The sequence below is a fragment of the Ursus arctos genome, unplaced genomic scaffold (genome assembly GCF_023065955.2).
Source record: "Ursus arctos isolate Adak ecotype North America unplaced genomic scaffold, UrsArc2.0 scaffold_2, whole genome shotgun sequence".
In the NCBI taxonomy this organism is placed as follows: domain Eukaryota; kingdom Metazoa; phylum Chordata; class Mammalia; order Carnivora; family Ursidae; genus Ursus; species Ursus arctos.
The window spans coordinates 98,213,056-98,239,766 of record NW_026622874.1 but is presented as its reverse complement, the minus strand read 5'-3'; the positions used below and the strand labels follow the sequence as shown (position 1 = coordinate 98,239,766).

Genomic DNA, 26,711 nt, shown 5'->3' with positions numbered 1-26,711 from the left:
GGCGGCTAGCCTGGCCTAGCGGAGCGTCCCGTACTCCCCGCTCTATTGGCCGGGTCTGGACAGGCGAAAGGCCGGCGCGGGCTCCGGGAGCTCCCGGCATCCCTCGGGCGGCGGCGGCGGCGGCGGCGGCGAGGCAAGGAGGCGGAGGACCGTGTGCGGCGGGGCCGGTGGCGGGTAGAGGTGTGAGGGCGGCGAGGGACCTGAGGGGTAGTCGGGCCGGTGTGGCCGCCGCCGCCGCCATGCAGGAAATCATCGCCAGCGTGGACCACATCAAGTTCGACTTGGAGATCGCAGTGGAGCAGCAACTCGGGGCACAGCCGCTGCCCTTCCCCGGCATGGACAGTGAGCGCGGGGCCGTGGCCGCGGGCGAGGGGCGCGACCGACTTGGCCCTGGGACCCCTCCCCCTCGGTTCGGGACGCCCTCTCCCTGGGTCCCGGGGCCTTCTCCCCATCGGTCCTGGAATTACCCACCTCCAATCCTGGGACTCCCCTTCCGCCATTCAGACTCGGGAGCCCCCCTTTCTCCAGTCTTTGAACCCCTGGGGCTATTCTAATACAACCTTCAGGAGGACAGGACCATGTCTGGCTGTTCAAATCAGTCTTGAATGAAAGCGGGTGTCCCGGATTGGAAATTACTCCCTCCCATAACTAAAACAAAATAATTAGATATTCCCCCTCTCCACCTCCAGCCCCCGACTTTGATCATCCTCTCCTTGCTTTCATCAAAACTGGGCGGTTGGAGGAGTCTTGCTGGAGGAAGACCCACCTGTCCCTCTCTGTAGATTACCAGTTAGACTCTCAACCTCCATTCTTCTAGGATGTGCACTCTTGGGAGCCTATCCCTCACTTTTTCTCTGGACCCCAATTCTGGGCCATTCATCACACCTGGGCATCTGCTTGAGCTCCCTTCATTCTCCACCTTCAGATGATAGCTCCTGCCTCCTCCACCCCTCCCCCCCCAACTTAGGTGGATGTCTAGCACTTTAAAGAAAACTAGCAGTTTTCTTCTCTCCTTTCTGGACACACTTAGAATCTAATGTTGTAGCATTAAAGCTTAGAGGACCTTGCGTTCAATCCACAGATGGGGCATCTGAGGCCTGGGTGAGGGAAGGGACTTGCCAAAAACCACTTGGTCCCTGGCGACTCAGTACATGGTGGAGTCAGGTTAGCTCTCCGGTGTTCTTGACTGGTTCAATCTGCAGTTCCCTGTGCTGTGCCCTACGACTGCCAGAGGCCCCCGTTCTCCCACTGGTCCATGGCCTGGAAGAGCCTCCCTGCAGCCTCATTCCCCTCAAGTGGCCACACTTCTCATGCACACAGGACCTGAGTTGTCCCACTCATGCTGACGCTTCTGTGTGAGATATTGCTTCTACCCACGAGACCTACCTGGCAACTTTATCTTATACATACACCACCTGCATCTCTACTATACACATCTTATAAGCAGACCCCTCAACACACGTGATCACTTCTTGCTTGTGCGTGCACATCCACCTTTGCACATGGGGCCTTTCCCTGTTCTGATGGCACTAGTTTGAGGCCATGGAACCATCCATGCGGGGCAGCTCCTTCCCGCCTACCCTTCTCCAGCCTGGCACCACACATACTTGAGTCTGAAGGCAGGCGCAGTAGCGAGGGGCCCACATACCTGTTTTAAGGTGGATCAAGGACGTGCCTAGCCACAGGTCCTGCCCTGGCTCGGGCCTCAGACTTGGTAGGCACCCTCAGCGCTCTGCCTGCCCACGGATCTAGTTCAGTGTGTTACAGCCCTGGGAGGCCACGACCCTTCCTCCTTCCTCCTCTGTCCTGGCACTTCAGTGTCATCTTGGTTTTGGGAGGAATTGTCAGTTCTTCCCTGAAGGCATACTCTTAACCTGTCTGCCTGAGACCCAGGACTGTGGACTTCTGGCTTCAAGGAATGAAGCAACCTTAACCTCTGAGAAGAGCCCAGAAATACTCTTCTAGGATGCTTTTCTTAATGTAAGGCTTTTTCAACCTTTTGAAATGCAAATGGGTGACAACTTTTTGGCTTTTTAAGCTTTTTGGGATGCAAACGAGTGATACCCCCTTGACAGCCTTAAACCTGTCCTAGCAAAATCTGCCACTTCTGAGAATCCAAGGGATCTCTTTCAGGTTAGTGAAGAGAGGTATGAAAGTGGCTTTCCAAGATGCTGTTGGTGGATTTTCAGCAACTCCCACATGCCTGCTGATAGAGAAACCTGTTTATGAAGCCACGGACCATTTATTCTAGCCGCCATGGCAAGTGAATTCCTGGGCTCATTGCAGAGGCTTGCCCCCTGAGTCACTGACTGACATCACACTCAGCCTTTATTCCGTAGCTCGCCTCACCTGAACTGGCTGCCTCTGGAAGTAGAAGACTGAGCCTTTAATAATTGTGTGTTGGTGTTGCCCCGCCATGAACTAGATCATGGGCAGGCGGAGTTCTGCCTCTGTGTCTTCCATTATGCTCTTCCCTCCGGAATAGCGCCTCTGAGGCACCACACCCCTTCTCTGGAGCTTGTCCCTCCTCGGAGTCCCCACAACTGTTTGTTCTTCCTGTGAGCTCATTCCCTCCCTCTGCCTCCTGTTAAAGGGCCCGTGAATTAGCCCTCTGGAAGGTCCGAGTCTGACCTGGGGGTAATTAACATCTGTGATCTTGTGCCCCGTCCTTCCACACCCACTCCTAACTCCTTGAAAGCACCTTGCTTATAGGAGGCTCTCAGAATGACCGCCCTCAGCATAGGTGTCTCATTTTGCAGGGAGTGACTGAAATGAACGGCTTTTTTTTGTGCTTGCCAGGCCTTGCATTTTTTTTTTGCCAGTCTGTTTCCTGTACCCTGAACCCTTCACAAGTCAAAGGCCAGAAGGGTCCCCTCCCTATGTCTTCAGCTGTCCCCAGGCACACCTCACTTTGTTTGATGCTTCTCCTTTCCTTCCTGCAGAGTCGGGGGCTGCTGTCTGCGAATTCTTTTTGAAAGCTGCCTGTGGCAAAGGTAAGAAACCCCTGGCTCCCTGACATTCCTCCCGAGGTGCTTTCCACCACCCTGCCCCCTAGCAGACTCTAGACCCTCAGGCCTCTGGCTCGCATTGCTTTCTGCAGACTAAGAGTGAGTGTCCCTAGATGAAATTACTGTGCTTCGGACTGGCTAGGAACATGAGGGGGTATTCTGCCCGAAATCTACAACACAGCACGGAACCTCACTCTGAGTTGGCCTCCTCACCTCACTTTGCCTGTGGCCACAAGCTGACCTGTGACATGGACAGAAAGGCCATGCACCGAGGTGTTCAGGAACTTTTTCAAGATCACGGCATTAGTGAGTGACTGAGCCAGTGTCTAAACCCCAGCCTTTCTGCTTCTACAGTCTACACGAGCTCACTGTCCTCTGCCTCATGTCATCAAAAACCCCTACAGTAGTCTGTCCTGTGGAGTCTTGTTCATACTAACCGAGCTCCAACAGAGGCTGCTGGAACCAGACTGTCCACCAACTCATAAGGAGACCGATTGCTGGGTGGGAGCTTAGATGCCGGGTATAGATCTGGGCATTTTTCTTCCTGTAGGCAAATTTATTTGGAAACTAAATTTCAATCAGTGAGTAGGGAGCACAGGATTAGAGCATAGGAATGGTTTTAATGGATGATTTTGGCAAGTTTGGTTCTATAACTCCGTCACTTACCACGGAAACGATAGACCTGCTGGGTAGATCAACCAGGTTGACCTGGGGCTGTCTGGTTGGAATATCATCGCCCACTGGGCCCCTGGTCTTCTTCCTGTGTCTGTGCTCGGTAATTCTGCCCTTCTGACCCACCACCTTCTGTCAGACAGCTGTCCTTAACACAGGGCACTGTGGCTGGCTCTGTGTTAACTACCTAGTAGCCACTGGCCGGCCATATGTGGCTACTAGTTAGTTAACACATGTGGCCAGTGACTGCCATACTGGACGGCATAGATGGAGAACTTCAGTGCAAAGTTCTGTTAGAAGGGGCTGGTCTAGGTCTTGCCGAGTCACAACCTCACTCTGGTTGGGCCTTCCCAGTGGTCCCACCAGGCCACAAGTTAGAAATACGAGTTTCCGAGGGTCTGGCTCTGTCCCCTCTGGTGGCTGATTGCTCAGGTCCTGCTACAGAAGGCACACCTCCCCCAGTTTGTATACAATGCATTTCTTCAATTCCGAAGTTGATTTTCTTTCTTAATTCTTGGATGCCAAGTGGGCACTTACAACTACAGCTGGAACCCGCTTTGAGTCCAGGCTTCTGCCGCCTCTTTACCTTCTGTTTTTTATAAAGTGTTGTGTTTCTCAAACCCCAGTCTTTACTACCCCTACAATTTTTGGCCATCTCTGTGTATCACTAGAACTATAATTCAGTTAAGAAATACGCTCATTCTCCCACCACCCTTAGGCCTGTTAAGGCGATGTCTGTGAAATCATGATTCGGTGTTTCATTTAGGGTTTTCCAAAACACGCTGACATCAAGTAAGTACTACAACTTAAGATGTGTGGCTCTGTACTGCCTGACATTGCATGGCCTTCTGCCAGAGGCAGCCACCACCTTCCAGGACGTGTCCCTCTCAGGTACTCCAGGGCCGTGTGGGATGAAGGCCCCGCCCTCCTCACAGCCCCGCATCTTCCTTGGCAGGGGGCATGTGTCCATTCCGCCACATCAGCGGTGAGAAGACCGTCGTGTGCAAACACTGGCTGCGGGGGCTGTGCAAGAAGGGGGACCAGTGTGAGTTCCTGCACGAGTACGACATGACCAAGATGCCCGAGTGCTACTTCTACTCCAAGTTTGGTAAGCAGCCGCCCGGCCTCGGGAGCCCCAGGGGAGAAGGAGCTGCTCAGGCGCCCCCACTTTCTGCCGTCTCCCAGCTTTCCGGCTTCAGAACCTTAGGCCGTGCCCACCAGCCTCAGCTGGCCCTCTAGTTTCCAGTACTTTGGGAAGTTTGGGAGACCGTGGAGGGTCACGTGGTGGGTGAGTGTGCAGTGCAGCTGGGTGGAGGCCTTGTTTCTGCTCCCAGTGGCCTTTTCCCCTAAATCAGCTGCTGCTTCCAGCATGGCCACTCCTTGTCCCTCGGGCCTCAGCTGGCTCCTGCTCTCTGGGAAAGTAATCCCAGGTAGTAGTGTGTAAACAGGGGGCTGTCTTCTGGTGGCAAAGAGCTCCACTCATCACCTTGAGATTACCTTGATCCTTGTGTAGAGACACATGCCCTTTCCCATCCTGAGCGGACTGCATGGAGAACAGGGTGGGCCAGGGCTCAGCAGAGCGCTTCTGCTCCCTGATGGCACTAGAATTATCCCCCATCTCTGCTGGGGGCCAGGCTGCGCGGGAAGGAGCCCTGTCGGTCAGGATGAGGGTGGGCTCTGGCCCTGGGACTGCCGGCCCTGTGCAGGGGCCCCGCGGGAGGCTGGACGCCTGCTGTACTCTCTGGGGTGGGCTGGGCGGGGCTGGGCGTGTGCTGCACTCCTTCAAAGCAGTGTCATCAGGAGCCGTTAATTTTTCCAGCAGCCCAGCAGGGGTGGCCCACCGGTTTATTCATGATAGTTGTGGCTTTTTTTTGTAGAGGTAGCATAAGCTGTGCAGTCAAAGCACAGAGGGTCAGAAATAGGACCCAGGCTTCCCAGCCCCGCCCCCCTATACCAGCACTGGAACCAGCACCAGAAGGGGGCAGACTCTCAAGGGCACCTCTGTGGGCTGGCCGGGGTTCCTTCATTCCTGCTGGCCCGGGCAACCCCCCTGATGCCTCTGATGCACCCCTGCCTGCCCTTTCCCTACAGAGCCTGGCCTGGTGTGCATGTACTGTCTACAGCTCCTGTCGCCTGTGACACAAGTGAGGGTCCTAGTAAACAGGACAGACCCAGTCCTTGGCCCGTGGTGCTTTTGCCCTAGCGGCCCAGGGAAAGAGACAGCTGACACCAGTGAGACAAAGATGGAAATTATATGCAAGAAGTGCTTTGATAGACAGCGATGGGAGCACATGAGGACCATAGTGTCCTTTAGGCTGAATGGTCAGGGAAGCCTTCTCTGAGGAGGTGAGAGTGGAGCTGGGATCAGAAGGCTAAGAAGGGGCCAGTCGTGGGGGGCCATAGCTGGGGTGCCAGTGTGGCTGGGGGAGGAGGAGCCTGGGGAGGGGTGGGCTCGACCTCACAGGGACTTCTGGTGCATCTGGGAAAGAGTTGGCGTTTTCTCTGACCAGCAGTGGTCAGACTGGCCTTTCGTGTGTAACGTGGGTCCGGGAGGGCAAGTGTGGAGGTGGCGAGGCTGCCCAGCTGGGCAGTTCCTGTATTTGGATGACAGATGCTGCCGGCCAGCTGGGCCAGTTGCTCCCGAGAGGAGCTGTCATCACAAAGGCTCCATCGCACTTGACCACAGGGATCCAGCCTTGAGTTCCCAAGCCTTCCCTGCTTTTGTCCTGAAAGACAGAATCCTCAGACCTTTCCCCCGTCCCAGCTAGTAGATGGGAAGGGCGGATCAGAGTAGACCAGTCATTTTCTGGACTCAGTTGGTGCCTTTGCACATTTGGGGCCCCCCACAGTGTCCAGGGTACCCCTTTTTAGGTAAGGGGTAGAGCCATAAGTTATTTGATGAGTGTGTACCCTGTGCCTGGCTCTGGGTCATTGACCTTCAAGGCAGCATGGACACGTGAGAGGGAGGCACCATGTACCGGTCCTGTACGTAGTCCACGTATGGGTCAGGAGACTTGAGGCTCTGCGACGCTGCCCTGGGTCTCAGGACTCGCCAGGCCAGGAGGCGACACCAGAAGCACCTGGCCCTCTGCCACACAGCAGGTCCCGGCCCTGAGAAAAGCCGAGGTGGGTCTGAGTCCAGCTCTCCTCGAGCTGCCCCAGGTGGATGTGTGTCTGGCTTTCCCTGCAGGGGAGTGCAGCAACAAGGAGTGCCCCTTCCTGCACATCGACCCCGAGTCCAAGATCAAGGACTGCCCTTGGTACGACCGTGGCTTCTGCAAGCATGGTAGGTGTCGGGGTGGCTGGGCCCCCCAGCAAGAGGCCGGTCCTCTCTTTCTCTGCCCACACGACCCTCTACCTGTCCCAGCAAAACCTGGTGTTAGGCGTCTGGGGCTAGTGAGTCTTTTTTACACCCTCAGCTCACCTGAGCCTCCCAGTGCTCCCACATGGACTGCCTTCTCTCCTGTATTTTCCATAAGGAAACTAGCATTGAAGGGTCCTGCCCGCTGTCCCCTGTGAGTGGATACAAGGCAGAGCCAGCATGTGGAGCCCTGCTCTTGCTCTCTGCGCCCCAGGCAGTGGTGCGGGCAGGGCTGTGACCAGCACAGGGGCACGAGGGCATCCCCCGAAGCAGGGCATCTGAATGTCCCGGACGCTTGGCTCTGCAGGTCCCCTGTGCAGGCACCGGCACACGCGGAGAGTCATCTGTGTGAATTACCTTGTGGGATTCTGCCCGGAGGGGCCCTCGTGTAAATTCATGCAGTGAGTAGCCAGACCCTATTCCCCCACCCTGCTCCTGCCCCAGGCCCTGCTGCCCTCTAGATCTTTCCTGGGTCCACATGGCCTTTGATCACTGCGTGGTGTCACCACAGGGCCTGCGGCAGAGGCCACTGCTGCTCCCCAAGTTCAGAGGTGGCTCTGTTTAGCCCAGCACGTAACCTTTCCTGGGTCATAGATCTGATGAAAGCTGGCCTCGGTGCTCCAGGAAAGCTCATGTCTAGCATGTCACTTAGGGACCTCTGATTAAGAACCTCCTAAAGGAAGGAGACCAGTTTGGGGGCCTCCTCTATGGAGGCAAGGACCTTGAGATTCCACATACACTAGTTCATATAGCTCTTCACAAGTCTGTGTGTAAAAGAGAAAAGAAAATGTCCCCATTTCACACATGAGAACACTGAGGCTCAGAGCTCAGCCACCGGCCAGGGTCACATGGTGGTAAGGGTGGCACCTGGTCAGAGACAGGTGTGTGGCCTCTGAAGTTGGGTGCTCCTTGCCCAGAAGGGCTCAGAGCTCCTCTCCTGGGCCTTAGTGCATACCTGTCACTTTGGGTGGTTGTGGAGTCAGACTTCTGCTGGGACCGCAGAACAGTTCGTCCCCCAGTCCCCAGGCTGCTTCCGTCCACCCCACTGACACCTGCACAGAAGCACAGGATTCCGGTCACTGCCACACAGTGGGCAGGTGGCAGGTGCTGCAGACTTAGTCCCACTCGCTAGGTGAGAGCCAGGGAGTGTGTCTTGTCAGAGGTGGTCTGGCAGCTGAGCTAGACCCTCAGGAGAGGGTGTGTGTTGTGGGGAAGCAGCACTTGGTGCAGGTCCCACAGCTAGGTGTGAGCAGAGCTGGGTCTGACTCCAGGTCAGTCTTTTCTTTTCGCCTCTTTCCCGAGGGTTCGGGGACAGAGCTGAGAGCCAGCACCCCCCTCCCCCGCCCCCCGTCTAGCCGTGTTGCTCTGTGCCCGGGCAGAAGCTGCCTGTGATCTTCTAGGGCCAGAATTTGAGAACAGTGCCTGGCCTGGCCCCTCTCTCATCCCCTCTTCTCCTCCCCTTGTTCTCATACCCTCCGGCTGCGGGGTGACCAGCCCTCGATTTGAACTGCCAATGGGAACCACCGAGCAGCCCCCACTGCCACAGCAGACGCAGCCTCCAACAAAGGTACCGTGCCCCGGCCCCTCCCTGGCCTGGTAGTGCTGCCGGCCCTGGCAGTGCCTGCCCTGGTGTGCAGTCAGCCACAGACTCGGCTGGCAACATGTGAGAGGCAGGGGAGGAAGTGGGACAGAAGGGGAGTCACCCTGAGTTCCAGCAGAAAATTCGGGGAGCAGAGCAGTTTGCATCTCCCTCGAGAGGTGGAGGGCTATCTGCTAGAGCTGAATGCCCACGTGGCTTCTCTTCCCCTCTGGCCTGGCGAGTGGCTCAGCAGCGCCCCCTTGGGAGTCAGAGTGGAGGGCAGCATGAGCGCCCCGGGTCTGCTGCTCTTGCTTCTGGTTCGTCCTTCCTTTTATAAACAGGGAAACAAAGTCCTCGAGGTCAGGCCTCACCTAAGGTCCCACAACTGGGCAGGAGCAGCCTGGGAGCAGACCCGGGGCTGATCAGTTCTCCCACTTGTACCAGTGCCCTTGCTGCCCCGTGTGGGGGCTCCTGGCTGGGAGTGGGGGCTGGGAACAGGGCTGAAGAACCAGCTGGCTCCACCTTCCTAGACAAGGGGGTCCCATAACCCAGCGATGGGCTGATCCTCTCAAGCATGAGAGGGAGAGATGCCAGAGACAAATGGGAATCTGCAGCAGTCCCTCCCCCCAAACTAAGGGCACCCTGGATTTGGTTATGGGAGTGGAGGGTTGGGGACCCAGAAGAAAGGCTGGCCAGGTGCACTAAGTAGGGTCTCAACTGGCTGAGTAAACCCGCCTACTGATCTTGAATCCTTACCTTTTACTTGGTTGAATGCTGAGCCCATTGCCAGAGCCCTGTCCATCCTCGAGTGCCACAGGCTAAGCATGGGGCCGACTGGACTTACTGCACTGACCCCCACCCTCAGGCGGCTGTGGGATAACTCAGAACTCCTCCCAAAGCCAGGAATTCCTGAGTGTGGGAACAGCCATGACAACCCGGGGGTTTCTAGCTCACTGCTCCTGTATTTATGGGGGCCGGAGCCAGGAACCCTCTTGGTTGGGAGGTGGCCTAGCTGTCCAGTTCCCACCCCGGGAGCCCCCGTCCCCCTTGCTCACATGACTCGCTAGTGGAGGGCCCTCTCAGCCCCTAGACCGCAGGTCAGCATGTCAGCCTCCAACTGTTTTTCTGTGACTGTTGCTCGCCGTGTAGGCTACTAAACATCTGGCTGAACCAAGCGTTCATCCTGACCTGAAGCTAGAACCTCAGAAACAAAAGTAAGGCCTGCTCATGCCCTCGCCCTGCCGCCCCAGAGACCTCCTCGTCTCTTTGGTGTTTTCTTTTCTACTTTTATTTTTCGTTTTTGTGTGTCTGCATGGTGTTTTTCGGGCAGCGGCTCCTGCCATCATCACCAGATGTTTCTTTTCTGCCTGCTGTCTTGAGCGGGGCCACCACGGAAGCCCTTCTTCCTGCTGGTCGTGCGGGAGCAGTCCCGCCCTCTTTTTTCCTGTCCCCATTGGTAGTCTGCGTGCACGTGTTTTCCACAGTAAAACCGTGTTGTGTAACTCTTTCCAGCAAAGTAACAATCCGCCATTACAAAGGTCGTCCTCCTTGATCCAGTTAACGAGTCAGAACTCTTCTCCCAACCAGCAGAGAGCCCCGCAGGTCATCGGGGTCATGCAGAGTCAAAACAGCAGCGCAGGCAACCGGGGACCCCGGCCGCTGGAGCAGGTCACCTGTTACAAGGTGAGTCCCAGGGCTGGGGGGGGGGGGGGGGTAGGGGGGACCACTCCTTCATTCCGCACATAGTTCATTTTGAAAAATGATAACATCTTTGTTTCTGGACCATAAGAGTGAAAATGGGCTACTCTGGTGGGCTAGAGACCATCCTGCTTCCTTCCACGACACACCAAGGCCAAGTGAACGATCACATATGCTGTTGAAGGAAAGGACGGAGCTTGGGCAAAGGGAGGCTGGGAATAAAGTAGGAGCACAAGTCCCGGGGCGGGAGTAAGCCCTAAGCCCCTGCATGTCCTCACATCGTGCAGGGGCGTCCCCAAGGGAAGGGGACAGAGCTTTAAGCCCACAGAGGAAGAAAACAGATTAGAACTCACCCCTCCGCCCCCCCCAACACACACACACACACACACACACACACACACCCTCAGGGAAAGGGTAAACTTTTTAAAAACCTACTAGAAAACTTGTCTCATTCTTGGCTCTGGATGGAAAGCAGGGAGGTAAGTGCCTTGAGAGTTAACAGTCACCAGGGGACCCTTCGTCAGTTCGGGGCTGTATTCACACCCCGGTGAGGGCTGGAAAGCCAGAAACTTGAGTTTTCCGAACTGAAACAGCCCCAAATGTGGGCCCCTGGTGCCTGGCTCTACAAGGAATTTATTCTTAACCCGACCACACATAATTCCCACAGCTAGAGTTCTGAAGAATGAATTCGTAATTAATCACAAAACCTAGAAGGAAATCACCACCACCACTGAGGGAAGTCAGCAGAAACAACTGATAATAGAGCTAGGCCACAAAAACTTCAGAGTTGGGGATTCTTAGACAAAATGCAAAGTTAGTACATGCTTTTGATAAAAACATTTAGATGACACACAGATGTTTTGGGTGCAGAGTGTTGTTCCTATTCCCACCTTTCCTAAAACAGCCACTTGATTCCACGTGTCATGTACGATTTTTGGTTTTGATGCTCTTTTACACCCCACGTGGGGAATGCTGTGCCAAACCTTAATTACACAAGCACAAGGAAAGTATATTTTAGTATAAATAGGCCCTGATAGTATAACATCCTGTAGTCTTTTTTTCTCGACAATATGTTGTGGATCATTCTGTGTCAGTGTACGTACATCTAATCTGTTTCACTGGGTGCGTAACAGAACTGCAGTTTACTTAACCAGTTCTCTGTTGGTAGCAATTTAGTTTTTGTTGCTACAAGCAGTGCTGAATCTAACACTTCGACATCTGTGAGCTCTCACCTGATAGCAGCGGCGTCCGTGCCTACAAGCAGAAGGTCCGAGTCAGGAGGCGTATGCTTAGCTTAAATTGTTCCTAGAACTTTCCCTCAACAAAGGCTGAGCCACTTCCCACAGCCGTCAGACACTCACCGAGCCCGTGCTATGTGCCAACCCTACTGAAACAAAGAATGCTAGCGCTTTCCCAGGAGGGGACAGCAGGTGCCCCAGTCACTAAAGGCCTCAGAGATTTCTGAGCCTGAACCCCGCCAGGTGAGGAGAGTACAGAAAGGGGGGGTGTGCCTCCGACCAGTCACTTCTCAGGTACGAGGAAATGCAGGCGTTCTGAGGCAGTGTAGCTGGCAACCTGGCGCCCCGCACCCTGCAGCAGGCTCTCCTGCATCCTGAACTTAGGGGGAGCCAGAACCTAACACCTGCTTCTCACCACGGGCACTTCATAGTTGACACAGGCACCTTGTGGGAATCCTGGGTTCTCCAGGATCAGCGGTGGAGGCCCATAAACATGGCAGATGCTGTGAGCAGGCGCCCGGTTGGTCCTTCCCTCTGCTTATCTCATCAGTCTCAGCGCCAGCTGGCAGCTACACAGGCCACTCATCCACAGTCACACCTACAGATCAGACAGACTTGAGAACATGGGGCCTGCGGGGTCAGGAGATAGAGCAGGCAGGAGATCTGGGCTGCGGCCTGGGTAGAGCCCGGTGTTCCAGGCTGAGGGAGCCGGGACCGGGAGGGCCCTAGGTGAGTTAGTGCCAAGTGGGTGCCTCCACCTGTCTCCTCCCGATCCCCTGTTCAGTGCTTGAGGCTACCGCTCAACATCTTAAATCCCTTCTGCTTCTGAGTAACAAGAACAAATGAAGAGAAGCTAAGGAAGGGCCGGGATAATCAGAGCCGGGACAGGTCAGAGTCAGTGCTAGATTTTTGAAGGGATGCTCTGGGTCTGTTCGCCCAAGACTATCCCATCTCTCTGCTCCTGTAACAAACCTGTCCCTGGGGTAGCTTAGGCTTATGCAAGAGCCAGGAGGGAAAACTGGGTGCTGCCCACCCTGTGTCCACCGCAACGAGTCCCCGAGTTGGGGGGAGGAGCCTGGTGGCTTCTCTCATGTTGTTGCCTCCTGTCACCAGAACAGTGCCTCAGAAAGGTAAGTGACTGGCCAGCCATACAGAGGGGTTGGTCCCCAGGCAGGTGGGGGAGCTCTGGTGCCATGGGATTCTCATCATCCTGCCACCCACCATGAGAGACCTTCCGTGGACAGGCCCGTGTGGGCAGGGCCCAGCCTGCGGGAGCTCTCCCTGCTGTGTGCCCTCAGATCCTCCTCTGGCTCTGCAGCCTCCCTTCCATCTGCTGAGGTGCTGAAGCTTCTGGGCCACTGTAGCTTTGGAGCTCCTTTTCCTTCGTGTTTGAATCAATGTCTGTACCACTGAGAACTTCAGAGTCCCATCCCTCATCTGGTATTTGGTGGGTACAGCCTCACTTGAAAATTGCATTTGAAAACGGTGGTTTTTTCTGTCTCCCTCCCTCCCTTCCTGCTGTTCCCAGTGTGGCGAGAAAGGACACTACGCTAACAGATGCACCAAAGGGCACTTGGCCTTTCTCAGTGGACAGTGACAGCAGCTGGAGCCAGCTCAGAGCAGCCCAGAGGGCCCCGCTGTTGGGAGCGTGCATTGAACCGTTTAATGCCAGTGTTGGTGCAACGCTGGCTGGGGCTGGCAGGCAGGCACGCCGGGGTTATCGTTCTGAGGGGCTACGTCTGTCAGTTTCCCTATCATTTTGCTGTAATCTTTTTTTAAAAGGGGACAAGTGCTCTAGTTTGGTCCTTCCAAGTTGGCATCATGTTTGTCTAGCGTCCACACCTCCTGTCCGGATCTCCCTGCACATGGCCCTCTGGGGAGAGGAGGAGGTTGTGGCGAAGGGCTTGTGCTAAGCAGTCTGTATGGAAGGCAGCCCTTCCCCTCGAGGCCTCCTCATTAAACACCAGTTCTTGGTGACCCCGGGGGCTGGTGGATCATTTAAAGCTTCGGCCAGGTCATGCCTGCTTCCTCCATGTCCTGCTGAATCCAGAAGCCGTGCCTATCCATGGGATTTGAACAAGGCAGCCCTTCAGGGCAAACTTAAGTGCACTTGTTGCCTCGGCCTGGTCCTGCTCCAAGCTGGCAGTAGTTGAGAGGAAGGGCGCAGGGCTCTCAGGTGTGAGGGTCTTTTTCCTCTGGGCTGATTTCCTCGGAGCGCCTTACTTGACAGTGGTATATCTCAAGGTGTACCTTCAGCTGGAACTGCACAGCACCCAGTAAACAGAGGACGCGGTCCATCTGTGCACCTACCTCCTGTCCTGCCAAGCATCAGTGCGTCCCTCACCTTTGGCCTCGGAGACCACCCTGCCCCTGAACCTGGAAATGTGAAACCATCACCTGCAGCCTGCTGGGCAAGTGGGCCTATCCAAGTTCCATTACAAGAACACTTTTTATGAGGTTGATTAAAGCTTATTTTTTAAGCTGCGTCTCATTACTTCAGGGACCCCACGCCAAGGACAGGACTCCTGCTGCTGGCCGCGCTAGATGTCCAGCACGAAGCTTTGATGTCGGTGCTCGCTTGTCCCCTTTCGACACGTGAATCTGCCGGAGGGGAGGGATGCTGCCAGGGAAGGAAGGGCCTCTATACTGGCAGCTGGTAAAGTCTGGAAGCTTGGCCTTTGGTTGTAACAGCCACGTGGCAGGTCTCCTTACTCCAACTCAGATGTTGGATGATACCTGCTTATTCAAATTCGGATCTTCTCCGAGATAATTAGTCACAGCATCTCACCCTTTATACGCCATGCAGCGTGTGTTCGTACCATACACCCCTCTGACCTTCACATCCCTTTACCGATGACCTCTGATGGAGGGTAAGGGTGGGGGGCTGGGTACAGGGCCTGTGTTTTCCCCTGCTCCCCTGAATCATCCCACAGGGAAAAAGCTTCCTTACCAGGAGGGCCCGCACTACTGCAGCCTCTCTAGTGCAGGAAGATGGGGGAGGGGAAGGCACTCTTAAGCACTCAGGGCATCATTCTGATGTAAAAGCATCAGCTGATAAAAAGCCAGAAGTGCTTAGAATAGCCTACGTGCAAAGAGCAGGGAAACCCCTCCAGGCACTTGACCGGCTAAACCAGGTGACACCCCACCTCCCATGAGCTGGTTCAAAGCCCCAAAGCCCGGGCCGTCCGCAAGAAAATCGCCCTCTGGGAACGTAGAGCCTTCACGTCCCTGCTGCCACAGCAGGAGCTCCAAGAGGGCAGGGAAACGCCCACACCAGCGAAGCAGTCCAAGTACCAAGTACCAGTCATCTTTTATTGGATGCTAATTCTGAATTAGGATATGAAAGGATTCAAGGGTGCCAGGCAAAGGTCACGGTCAGGAATGCCGAATGTGCCTCCACACTGGGCCCTCTTCAGTGGTACTTGCGTAGCCGCTCGTGTTCTGAAGTCAGAAAGGCAAGATGGTAAGTTTCTTAAAAGGCGTAGTGAAAACGCAAGATGACTGGGTGACGGCAGGCTAACATCTAAAGCCATCCTGAGAATCCCTTTCAGGAGATAACCCAGAACCTGCCTGGAGGTACAAGGCATCTCAGGAGCTAATCTTCCTTCCCAGAAGGATCCCACGGAGCCCCTGGCCTTCAGAGCCAGCATGACCCTGGCTTCCAGACTGGCGGGGGCTGCCGCGGGCACTCCACCGCCATCTCCCGCCCCACAAGCTCCTCTCCGGCTTCAGACCCAGGACAAGCTACCCTTTTCCAGAACACTGCACAGACACCGGATTGCACCACTCCTGTTTTTCTCTTCGCACTGGCTGCTGGGAAGACGAAGCCAAAGTTTTCCACCAACCCTCAGCGGAGCCTGCGGCACCTTACAGAACGCTTCCCAAGTACTATCTTTATCCTGGCTTCACGTTAGTTTTCCTCTCTTTGCCACAATTTTGTCGCTTAAAATAGCATCCTATATGCTATATTCGGGTAAGTCCCTCCCAACTTTTCAGCTGCCGTAGAATGATGGACTTGTAAACCCGACAGTGAACCAGTCCCATCAGCTATGAGAAACCCCAGAGGGCAAGGTGACCGGAGAGACACTCACTGAGTTCCTTGTAACAACGACAGTAGTTGAAGAGCACGTAAGCTGCCAGGACCATAGAAATCCCAGCCACGCCCCCTCTCTTCACATTGACATACTTGTTGTAATACCGGTAGTAACCTGCAAACAGGAGAGGAGGCCACTGTCTGCTTTGCTGTGAATGCTTCACACAGTGCAAAGTCAAGTCTGGCTTAAATTCAGGGACCCAGTCCTATTCTGGCTCTTGAAGCCCCTCACCCTAAATTCACTGGCTGATGAAGGGAAAAGCACCATTGCCCCATGGGTCTTGCCCTGGGAGCCCAGGATAAGCCCCAGCTAGGCCCACCTGGATCCTACCCCTATGCTTAGGCCTTCACCTTAACAGACTTGGCTCAGCCTATTAGCTTTTGATCCTACCTCACCTTCACCTCCAGCCCTAGGGATCCTCTTACCCTAATTCTGACCAAAAATCCAACCCTAAGTGAAGGCCACTTAGCTGAGGCCAGCTGGGTCTGCCTGTCAGGGAAGAAGGCTTTGTGCGATCATCTCTTTGCTGGGTACCCCTCCGTGCCCCCCCAGTGAGGAAACAGTTTCTACCCTCTTTGGGCTTGTGGCTTGGTTGACAAAAGAATGAAATGATTCTAAAAGGCCCTGATTTACAACAGTGAAGGAAGCTGTGAAGTCAGGGACTGTTGTCACTAAGTATGGGGGAAAAGGCAGAGAATTCTAATCTGAGCTAAGGGAAGGCCTCGGGGCAGAAGGAAAACAAGCCACACACAAGAGTTACAGGACGGCCAGGACTGGAAAGAAAAACAGAAGGGGGGGTGGGGCTTGAAGCCAGGGACTACACAGGCCCCCATGGATTGATGTGGGTCTCTGATTCCTGGAAGGGGGACAAGGGCCCCACGGGACTGATGTGACCATGCGCAGACCTGAAGGACAGATCATTTCAAACATCTGGAAGTTTTGCCTGGCAAGGGGATGAGCGTTACATCATGGACTGATATCCACTATGCTTCAAACTCATTTTCCTCTTTAAAAAGTCTTATGATATAAAAATGCTCATGGACATATCCTTAAGACGAAGGCAGTGGTACCAATTCCAAGCAGCAGAAAACACTGTCTTGGCTGAAATATCTTAGAGCCAGCCTCTGAGAGGACCAATCACGAATCAGACATGGACCTTCAGGGCCTAACAGTCTGTCCCTGTCCTTCTCTACACAACTTTTTGGTCTGAGACAAGGCTTTGACTGCTCAAATCAATTCAGAGCAAAGAGAGACCAGAGGACCCAGGCATTTGCTTTTGTTTACACCCGGCTGTAGGCTCTGACCTCTTTGAAATGCTCCGGCAATGCCCTTAGGGGTGAAATCCCGCATCAGTATCCAGCTAGGCAGCTCTCCTAGTTTCACATCCATGAGCTTCTTCTCCTTCACTGGTACTGAAAAGGAAGAGCAGAAAACACACACTGAAAACCCTCCAGTAAGACAAACAGCCTCCTTTTTTTGTCACTTCAACCATTCAATAAAGTCACCACACAGAGGCTGCACACAAGGATTATGAATGTATCACACTGAATTCACTATTTTAAGCCAGAATATATATAAAGCGATAGCCTTACTAATGAACAAGATTTGAATAACAACTTATTGGGAATAACTATGTAAAAATAGAACCTAAGGGCCCTGAAGAATTAAGTAATCAAGTGGAAGGCAGAATAATGACTGCAAAACTAATATTTACATGTATTAGCTCATTTAATCTTCACAGCAAGAAGCTGATGCCTTTATTTTATAAGGAGTGGGGGAGACTGACTCAGAGAAGTTGGGCAACTTGGCCAAGCTCACACAGCACGCAGGCAGTAGAGGCAGGGCTCAGCCTTAGGTCTGGCTCCCATGCTCCTGAAGATAATCTGCTATCTACTCAAACATCCTACCTGGGACAGCAAATGTTAAACGACTTAATAAAAACTGCTCCAAATGGTCCAGTGAGCCCCAGATAATATTCTAATGAGAGTCTGGGGACAGAACACAAAGGCATTGGGGGTGGAGGCCACATGGTGATCATCTTGGCTTAAGAGTAAAATAGGAAGGGGACCAGGGAGAACCAGAGCGGGGCGGAACTGCGAACGTCAGATGCTCATAAGAAGAGAATGGTCTCCTTTCTTATCCTCCCGAGAGATCAACTTTAAAAAGCTGCTGAGCAGGTATCCTCTTCAGGGCAAGGAGTCAAAGTCTATTGTCCTTAAAGATTACCAACCACAGAAGGGGCCAGACCAAATCACTCAAAGGTTTCTTCTCCATTTTGGGGATCCAAGGAAAGATTTAGGCACTGTAAGGACCAGCCTCAAGAGTCCACTGAAGGGAATCCCACAGATCTCCTGACATCTCCCAACACTTCAAAAGGGCAAGGGTTGCTGGGCCATAAACAGAAATACAAGGCTCACTGGCAGCTTCTAATCTGCTACGGGTCATCTGGAGAACATCTGGAGACACCTGGCCTAAAGGGACCAGATCCAGGGGCGCCTGGGTGGCTCAGTCGTTGGGCGTCTGCCTTCGGCTCAGGGCGTGATCCTGGTGTTGTGGGATCGAGCCCCACATCAGGCTCCTCCACTGGGAGCCTGCTTCTTCCTCTCCCACTCCCCCTGCTTGTGCTCCCTCTCTCTCTGGCTGTCTCTGTCAAATAAATAAATAAATAAATAAATAAATCTTAAAAAAAATAAAAATAAAGGGACCAGATCCAATGTTTGTCAAGAGACCACAAGTGACAGGTGGAGGCATAAGCCCAAGACTTGCATACATAGCTTGAGGGTTATGGTTTAGGCTGCCTGTGCCAAACAAACTGGCCCGAACCTTCCATCTAGACTCATCCAACAAATATGGAGCACCTACTGTATGACAGACAGTGTGCTATGCACTGTGGACACAGCAATGACTGCAGACGACAGCCTTGCTCTCAGGAGCCAACATGCTATCGCCAGACAACCGTCTCACCCACTCATCTTACCAGGCTCAGCATGCTTCCTCAAGACCTCTTTCTGCTGCTTTACCTGAGGCCTTTGTGTGTGCTATGCTCCTGGATCATCACACAGCCAGCTCAACTTAAAATGTTATTCCCTAAAAGGCCTCCTTCCCTGCCCACCTTATCTCAAGCACTGGTACTACCTTCCCATATAACCTTGAGCTCCAGTTTCCTTGTCTGTAAAATGGCTTATTCCAAGCATTGAATGAGAATCTCTGTAAAAGCATTTGGAACAGTACTCAGAACTGTAAACTGTTAGTATCATTCTTGTTGAAATGTCATTAAGGTCTTTGTGAAGCAAACAAAAAAGACAGAAGCAGAAAAAGAAATGGCATACAAACCAAACTTAAGGACATTTTAAGCATACAGGACTTCAGTGATTAATTGCACTCTTTAGTTCGTTTACAAACAGAAAACTGTGATGTGATTAGTTTGGTAGTATTTTTGAAGATGAGATAGTCTCAGATGAATTTCAGGATATGTTCCAAATCTCTGTTGGAGAGTTAGTGTCAGTGATAGTATACCACACAATAATGTCATTTGAGAATGACCTGTACCTTTGTCTGTCACCCTGTCCGTGCTATTCCTAGAAAAGTTTAACAAGTACACATTCTTACATGCCAGTTTTGTCTTCATTTGGTTCAAGAGGCCTCAGTTGAAGGATGACTAGATCACATTTCTTCTCGAATAACACAGTCAACACCTTTGCTACAGTCCCGAAGCCTTCTTGCATGCAGTGAGGAGCGCAAACATGTCACTCTAAAACCGCTGGCTTTAAGTATTGCCACATGGTGGGGAGTGCGTGACAAATGTATAGATGGAACTAGAAGCGCAGAATGTTGCTACCTGTTGACACTGGGTAATGAGTGTAAAGTGTTCATTACATTATTGTTTCCTTTGTCTTTGAAATCTTCCGTAATAAAAGGTTTAAAAATGCTTTTCATTTCAGGATTATGTTGGGGGAAGTGTACAAAAGAAACACAGTATTTTAAGTCAAAAAGTATTTTTGACTGGTATAGGCTGGTCACTCAAAAAAAAAAAAAAAAAAAATCAGGTCACTTCTGAGCCCACAAGCTATGAAAACATACCCTGCATTCTCATGACCACATTCAGAGGCTGGCAGGGTGGCCTGGCGCATCACAGGAGAAGGCAGCCGATTTAAAATTTATTTTTCTATATATTTAGACATATTAAGAGGGTTTTCTTAACAAAAAATAAGAAATGTATAAATACAGGGGGGAAAAAAATTCACAGTAGGCTTAAAGAGAGAAAATACAGCACCATCATAAAATTCCCAAGGGATCAACGGATTCATCAGAGGTCAATCTACACTTTTTCCAAGACTGTCTCTCTTGATGGAAAACAAAGACTTCAGTCCTTAGGCAGCCAAACCGGAACCCTCCCAACACTTCCTGCAATGCTGCACACCCCTCTGCACTCGCTGGCTCACACAGCAGACTTGGGGAGTCACGTATTCTGGGTTCAGTGCCACTGAGCTGCTGTGCACCCTTGGACAAGTTCCTGCCCTCTATGCCTCAGTTTCATCCTTTGTAAAATAAGGTTAAGAACAGCAGCCACCTTGCGGCGCCTGGGTGGCTCAGTCATTAGGCGTCTGCCTTCGGCTCAAGCCGTGACCCAGGGTTCTGGGATCGAGCCCTGTGTGGGGCTCCTCCGCTGGGAGCCTGCTTCTTCCTCTCCCACTCCCCCTGCTTGTGTTCCCTCTCTCGCTGGCTGTCTTTCTCTCTGTCAAATAAATAAATAAAATCTTTAAAAAAATTTTTTTGTATTAAAAAAAACAAAAACAAAAAAAACAGCAGCCACCTTGGTAATTGGCTGTAGGTACTCTATAAATGGAAATTATCGGTCTTTCTGCCTATGAGCTATGTGAGGGTGGGAGCAACCCCACACACAGTTTGTGGTCATGACAGACTTTCAGTGAAGGTTTAGAAAGGACCACATGTTCTTGGGATGGTAGGTGGCTCCCTGGCCTGACTTTATGACTTCAAAGAAGCATACTGCCCACCTATATGGAGAGGCATGAAAATGCTAAGTCTCTTCTGGTGCTAAATCCAGCCTGGGGGTTGGCCACAGAGTAAAGATTTCAGGCCACACAAAACGTCTGTAACATTTTTTTTTTAATGTTTAAAAACCATTCTTAGCTCACTGGCCATACAAAAACAGGTCACAGGAAATCTAGCCCACTGGCCACAGTTTGCTGACCCAATCTTATCTACTGCTGTTGATTCCTATTTCCATCACTTTATTTGCTAATGAACTAGTGGCTTTATGCTCCGGTGACCGATGCCATCTAACAGACTGTCAGTACTTAAGAAACTTGGACTCCAACTCCTTCACCTAGGCTGATGCTGAATGGGCCAGATGTGACATGACCCTGCTCAAAGGTCACAGAGCGGAAGGTGAGATGACCAGCACTCAACAGCAGGCCAGGCAGTGCTTCAAGTACCTTACATGTACTAAATTGTTTAATCCTTAGTCCACAGTGCTCATCACTTCACTCTACCTAAATAAGATGCCAAGTTGCAAAGCTTCCTTTTCACATGTCCTCTTGTTTAACAACAACGTAACCACTGCTGATAAATATTCTCGTGCCGGTTTTTTTACAGATGGGAAGAATAGCATCATTCTCATCTTTTCTCATCCCCTCTTCATTTCTCCAGGCTGATATTAAGAATATAGAAATTGGGTAAAACACACATAGGTTAATCAAAACTCTGCCTCAGGCAGACCACACATCTTTGACCCTTATTTTCATCTTTAAAATGGGATCAACGGGATCGCCTGGGTGCCTCAAATGGTTAAGCCTCTGCCTTCGGCTCAGGTCATGATCTCCAGGTCCTGGGATGGAACCCCACATCCGGGTCCCAGCTCGGCGGGAGTCTGGTTCTCCCTCTTCCCCTGCTTGTGCTCTCTCTCTCAAGTGAATAAAATCTTTAAAAAAATAAAAATAAAATAAAATGGGATCAACCTTCCAGACAGGGACTTACTGACAACGCTACGGTGAGAGGCTCTAGGGCTAAAACATGGTTTCGGTACAAAAAAAAAAAAACCACCCACAAAATCAGTGTGCACAGTCAGGTAAGTGTAGATTTATTTGTACATGCATGTGACTGAAAAGTCTGCAGAGATTAAAGCTCAGTTTACCAAGAGGCCCCAGACTCCTAGGTTTACATCTCAGCTCAGCCCTCTCACTGTGACCTTGAGTCAGTCACTTCCCCTCTCTAAGCCGGTTAACGGGTATTCAACATATATGCGTCCAACCTGACGTGGTATCAGAAACCGTCCTAGGCGTTCGCTCCTCCTGGAGCTTAATTTGAGCTTCAGCTTTGAAAAGAAGGGCAGAAACTGCGCGTAGGGTTCAAATGCAAAGCGCCTGGGCAGCGGCGGGGTCACTATTCTTCAGCGAGGAGGAAGGGTGGCCGGAGGTGGTGCATTCCCAAGCTCGCAGACGCGTCCCCCGGCTGCCCTCACCCCCGCCGCTGCAGTCGAGACGCGGGCCCTTGGGCAGGCGGGCTGCGCGGCTGAGCGAGCGGAGAAGGGTCGCACGGTGCAGGGCCCTGGGCAGAGGGCTCTGTGCGCCTCCGGCGAGGCCACAGGGAAGGCCCTGAGCGAAGGGCAGGCGGCTCCGCAGCCTCCTCCCCTCCCAGTTCAGCTGAGCCCCGAACTCCGGACCACGGGTCCTGCCCTCAACCTTGCAACATTAACCGGCTCCAAGTACTCACCTACTGACGCCATTTTGGAGTCCTGGGTGTCCGCTCTGTAGGGCCGCGCAAGGACTGCCGGGTAGGGAGCGCGCGCCCCTGCTGGCGCGGAGAGCAGAGGTTCATGGGAAGCAGGTCGCGGCTGTAATGAGTCTGGAGCTGCAAGTGCACCATAGGGTGAAGGGTAAAGTCCCTGGAAGGCGAAGCCCCGGGATTGTTTGGCATAGGGACCGGGGAATGGGGGCGGAGGGATAGGGGGATGGGGGCGGGGTGGTGATGGTAGGACTCAGCCTGGGCTTCCCATCCTAGGAGGGAGGAGGCTGAAAGGGACTTAAAAATGGGAAATGAGGAAAAAAGAGCAGCCTGGCTTTTTTACTTTGTCGCATTAAAATTGTTGTGGGAGATTACAGGAGGCATAGTCTATGTGTCCGCCCTAGGCGGGGCTGTGAAGACAGAAAAAAACAAGACCCAGGGGTACACAGCTCCAGCCCTTATTTCTTCCACTGTTCCAAGCATAGTGATGCCTCACCATCATCTAGGTTTTTTCTGTAAAGGTCACGATAAGCATTCCTGGTTAAGGAATTCTGACTTGGGCAAGGCGCTTGCTTCTATTCCCTGAACTTCACTTCCTTCTCTAAAGTAGGGATGCAATTCAGCAGACACCAGCAGACAACAGCAGGAGAGCTGCCTGCCTCAGGGAGCTTTAGGATTCCACAGTTTTCTTCCCTATTCAAGAAGGAGCCTAAGTGTAAGAAACAGAAGGATCTGTGGAGATAGATAGATAGATAGATAGATAGATAGATAGATAGATAAGGATCTGTGGTTATGTGAAAAACCAGGAGTGCAAACAAACTCTGCAGTCACATGCACAGGGTTCCCCGAGACCCATGATTTCTAAGCCTTAGCCATTCATCTTCAGAAGAAAACAGGGACAAGGAAGGGGTGAACCCCACGATCTTGCTGTCCCTGGAGCACCATATAAACCCCGTGGGCTAGAGGTTCAGTGCCAGGATCCACGCCCTGGGCAAAAGGGTTGTAATTTACTGCCTTCATAGGTCCATCAAGAAACTGGACTCCTCACTGGGGCAGAGATCCATTTTCGTGGTATTTGTCTCCTCATAGAAGTTTAATTCATTTGAAATACCCTTTCCTTCCTTCTCTTAGAACCAAAACAAACAAACAAACAAAAACTAGTGCTCTCTGAGGAGGCTTTGGAGGGCATGTTCATGTGTTCCTGGAAAATTTCTTCTCCAGTCCTGATAAGTCCATTAACACGTGTTCTTTCTTTTTTTTTTTTTTTCTTTCTGGTTTTTTGTTGGTTGGTTTGTTTGTTTAGAGAGGGAGAGAGAGAGAGAGAGAGAGAGAAAGGCAGAGGGAAAGGGAGAGAGAGAATCTTAAGCAGGCTCCATGCCCTGTGAGCAGCCTGACATGGGGCTGGATCTCACAACCCTGAGATCATGACCTGAGCTGAAATCAAGAGTGACACACTTAACCAATGGAGCCACCCAGGTGCCCTCCATTAAGATTTGTTCTAAAAGGATTTGCATTTTAGGGGTGACACTGGGATCTGGTTTCCAGAGAGGATGGGGCAACTTTCTGTTAGACAAAAAGCTATGGTCATTTCAGCTTTGGTGGCCTTGAATGATCTTTCTTCAAAAATGATAGGGGTGCCTCTCACCAGGGAGAACCGCCCCATAGCAGGGAGCTCCTTACAAGTTAACAAAGGCTGTTGTGATCATTGTCTCATTCTACGTGGTGCTGGGGGGTAGGGATCATTACCTTCACTTATTAAACAAGAGCCTTGTGATGCTCTTCTTATTGCCAAGTACACTGATGGATATACTAACCATCAATGGTTCCCTCTCTTCTGCTTCTTCCACTATAAATTGAGCTCCTTAAAATAAAGCTCTGTTTCTGAAATCAAAGTCTGGCTATCGCAATCAAGATGTCCAATTGGTGTTTGTTAAATTACTGTGTGAGGAAAGAGAGGTAAATGAGCAGAAGAAGAAATGAAGAATCACAGAGATAGAAAGCAATTGAAGTCCCTATGCTCAGTATGTGAGAAACGCAAGAAGAACCTCAGCATGGCATCTCAGCACACCAGAGGGGAATAAGGCCCTAAGTGCATTTCTAGTATAATCAGAAAAATGTCCAAAAAAAAAAAAAATCATAGACTGGGGGAGGAGCAAAGGTCTATTGGCAAGGAGGCATAAAGGGGTAGTGCAGTGAGGACGCACCTGGTGCACAAAGGTGGCCACCAGTGGTGAGGTGAGAGGAGTTGAAGAGTGAACAGAGAAATCCTGGAGGATCTGATTTATATGCAATGAAAGGGAAATAGGACAGAAAGATGGTGAGAAGGGATTAAAAGGTTAAAAGAACACAGAAACAATAAATGAGAGGCTAATTTTATTTACTTATTTATTTTTGTTTTTATTTTCTTTAGGTAGGCTCCATGCCCAGAGTGTAACCCAACACGGAGCTTGAACTCATGACCCTGAGATCAAGAGTCAGACACAACTGACTGAGCCACCCAGGTGCCCCATTAATTTTTTAAAAGATTTATTTATTTATTTATTTATTTATTTGAGAAAGCATGCATGAGAGAGTTGGGGGAGAAGCAGAGGGAGAGAATCTTCAAGTCGAGTCCCCCGCTGAGTGCAGAGCCCAATGAGGTGCTCAGTCTTTCAATCCTGAGATCATGACCGGAGCTGGAACCAACAGTCGGAAGCTCAACAACTGAGCCACCCAGGTGCCCCTCAACAGATGAATTTTTAGAAGATACAAACCATAACGGAAAACTAAAAAAATGATGTAAACAATTAAATGGTAATTCTCCAGAAGAATTTGTCCCTGTCACTCTCAGCTTGTGGGCAGAGGGAACTCACCTGAGCTGAGTTTGCTGGCCCCAGGGTGCTGGTGATTGAAATTGACAGGTGTGTCTGGGGGGCAATGACTGGATCTAAGATTATAGGGACCTGGTGAATGATCTCATTTCATACTGGAATATGATTGTCATGTCACCCACAAGGGCCCTGACACTTTCCAGGGTGGAAATATCAAAGAGTGTACTTTCTCAGGGAATTAAGTGCTGAGAAACCTATTGGGAACATTTTCCAGATGTGACATTTGTGTTAACAGAACTCTACATTCTGTACTGGGGAAACAATAATTATGTAATAATTGAGATAATTAAGATACTGGTATAGTATCTTCGATGGAACACAATGCAATATTTAAAGATGCGATTGAAAGGATTAGGCAAAAATGCGATATGTAATACTTAAGTAAAATAGATTCTGAAATGATATTTATTTATTTAAAAAGTAGGCTCCACACCCAACATGGGACTTGGACTCACAACCCTGAGATCAAGAGTCCCATGCTCTACCGACTGACCCAGCCAGGTGCCCCGACATGGTATTTATGATTTTTAAATATTATTTAAGACAAAATTCTTACAAGTGGATAATATCCAAGGGGAGTGTTAAAATATCCTTGTTAAATAACGGGCCTTTGGTGTTTTGTTCATAGGATCCCTTACAGTTCTGTACAAACTCTGGGCTCCCCACCAAGCTGATAATGTATGGCTCTGGCCCTAAACTGCATATCAAAGATTTTGAGAACTGAACTAGAGTACACAACTATCCAAGTCCCAGACCGACCTGTGTGTGGTGCACATGCAGGACAAATCCAAAAAACACTGCAGAACGTTGGACAAAATCCAAGACCCATTCATGATAAAACCTCTCAGTAAACTAGGAACAGAGTGGAACTTTCTCAACTTGATGAAGACTATGTATAAAAAATCTCCAGCCAACATAATATTCAACGAAGGGAAACTAGAATCTTTTCCACTAAGATCAGGAACAAGGTGAGGGGGCGCCTGGGTGGCTCAGTCGTTAAGCGTCTGCCTTCGGCTCAGGGCGTGATCCCAGCGTTCTGGGATCGAGCCCTGCATTGGGCTCCTCCGCTTGGAGCCTGCGTCTTCCTCTCCCACTCCCCCTGCTTGTGTTCCCTCTCTCGCTGGCTGTGTCTCTGTCAAATAAATAAAATCTTAAAAAAAAAAAAAAAAAAAAAGGAACAAGGTGAGGATGTCCCCTCTCACCACTCCTTTTCAACATGGCACCGGAAGTCCTTGCTAATGCAATAAGGCAAGGTATACAAATTTAGAAGAAAGATGTAAAACTGTCATTATTCACAGACGACAGGATCATCTATGTAGAAAATCAGAAAGAATCAACAACAGTCCTGGAACTAGTAACTGATTAATAGCAAGGCTGCAGGGGCGCCTGGGTAGCGCAGTCGTTAAGCGGCTGCCTTCAGCTCAGGGCGTGATCCCGGCGTTCAGGG

The 26,711-nt window shown here is 51.4% G+C and overlaps 2 protein-coding genes across 7 annotated transcripts; one reads left to right on the top strand and one right to left on the bottom strand.

Annotated features, from left to right (window-relative positions):
• Nucleotides 1-110: 110 nt before the first annotated feature.
• Nucleotides 111-19,579, top strand: CPSF4 (cleavage and polyadenylation specific factor 4). 3 transcript variants are annotated; one of them, XM_026516240.4, is made up of 8 exons: nucleotides 111-342; nucleotides 2,943-2,993; nucleotides 4,636-4,788; nucleotides 6,871-6,966; nucleotides 7,349-7,442; nucleotides 8,536-8,608; nucleotides 10,211-10,303; nucleotides 13,085-19,579. In XM_026516240.4, the coding sequence occupies exons 1-8, from the start codon at nucleotides 240-242 to the stop codon at nucleotides 13,151-13,153; spliced, it is 732 nt and encodes a 243-aa protein (XP_026372025.1). In that variant the 5' UTR covers nucleotides 111-239; the 3' UTR covers nucleotides 13,154-19,579. The 3 variants fall into 3 exon arrangements, with proteins under 3 accessions (XP_026372025.1, XP_026372023.1, XP_026372024.1); XM_026516238.4 differs by having other exon boundaries at nucleotides 123-342; nucleotides 10,133-10,303; XM_026516239.4 differs by having other exon boundaries at nucleotides 126-342; nucleotides 10,208-10,303.
• On the bottom strand, nucleotides 14,850-22,490 carry ATP5MF (ATP synthase membrane subunit f). Of its 4 annotated transcripts, none has more exons than XM_026516245.4 (4): nucleotides 22,383-22,489; nucleotides 16,955-17,062; nucleotides 15,648-15,764; nucleotides 14,850-14,997 (listed from the first exon to the last, which is right to left on the bottom strand). In XM_026516245.4, exons 1-4 carry the CDS (start codon nucleotides 22,393-22,395, stop codon nucleotides 14,969-14,971), a joined length of 267 nt encoding a protein of 88 aa, XP_026372030.1. In that variant the 5' UTR covers nucleotides 22,396-22,489; the 3' UTR covers nucleotides 14,850-14,968. The 4 variants fall into 4 exon arrangements, with proteins under 4 accessions (XP_026372030.1, XP_044246175.1, XP_044246178.1 ...); XM_044390240.3 differs by lacking the exon at nucleotides 22,383-22,489 and adding an exon at nucleotides 19,200-19,282; XM_044390243.3 differs by lacking the exon at nucleotides 15,648-15,764 and having other exon boundaries at nucleotides 22,383-22,490.
• Between the last annotated feature and the right edge of the window lie 4,221 nt (nucleotides 22,491-26,711).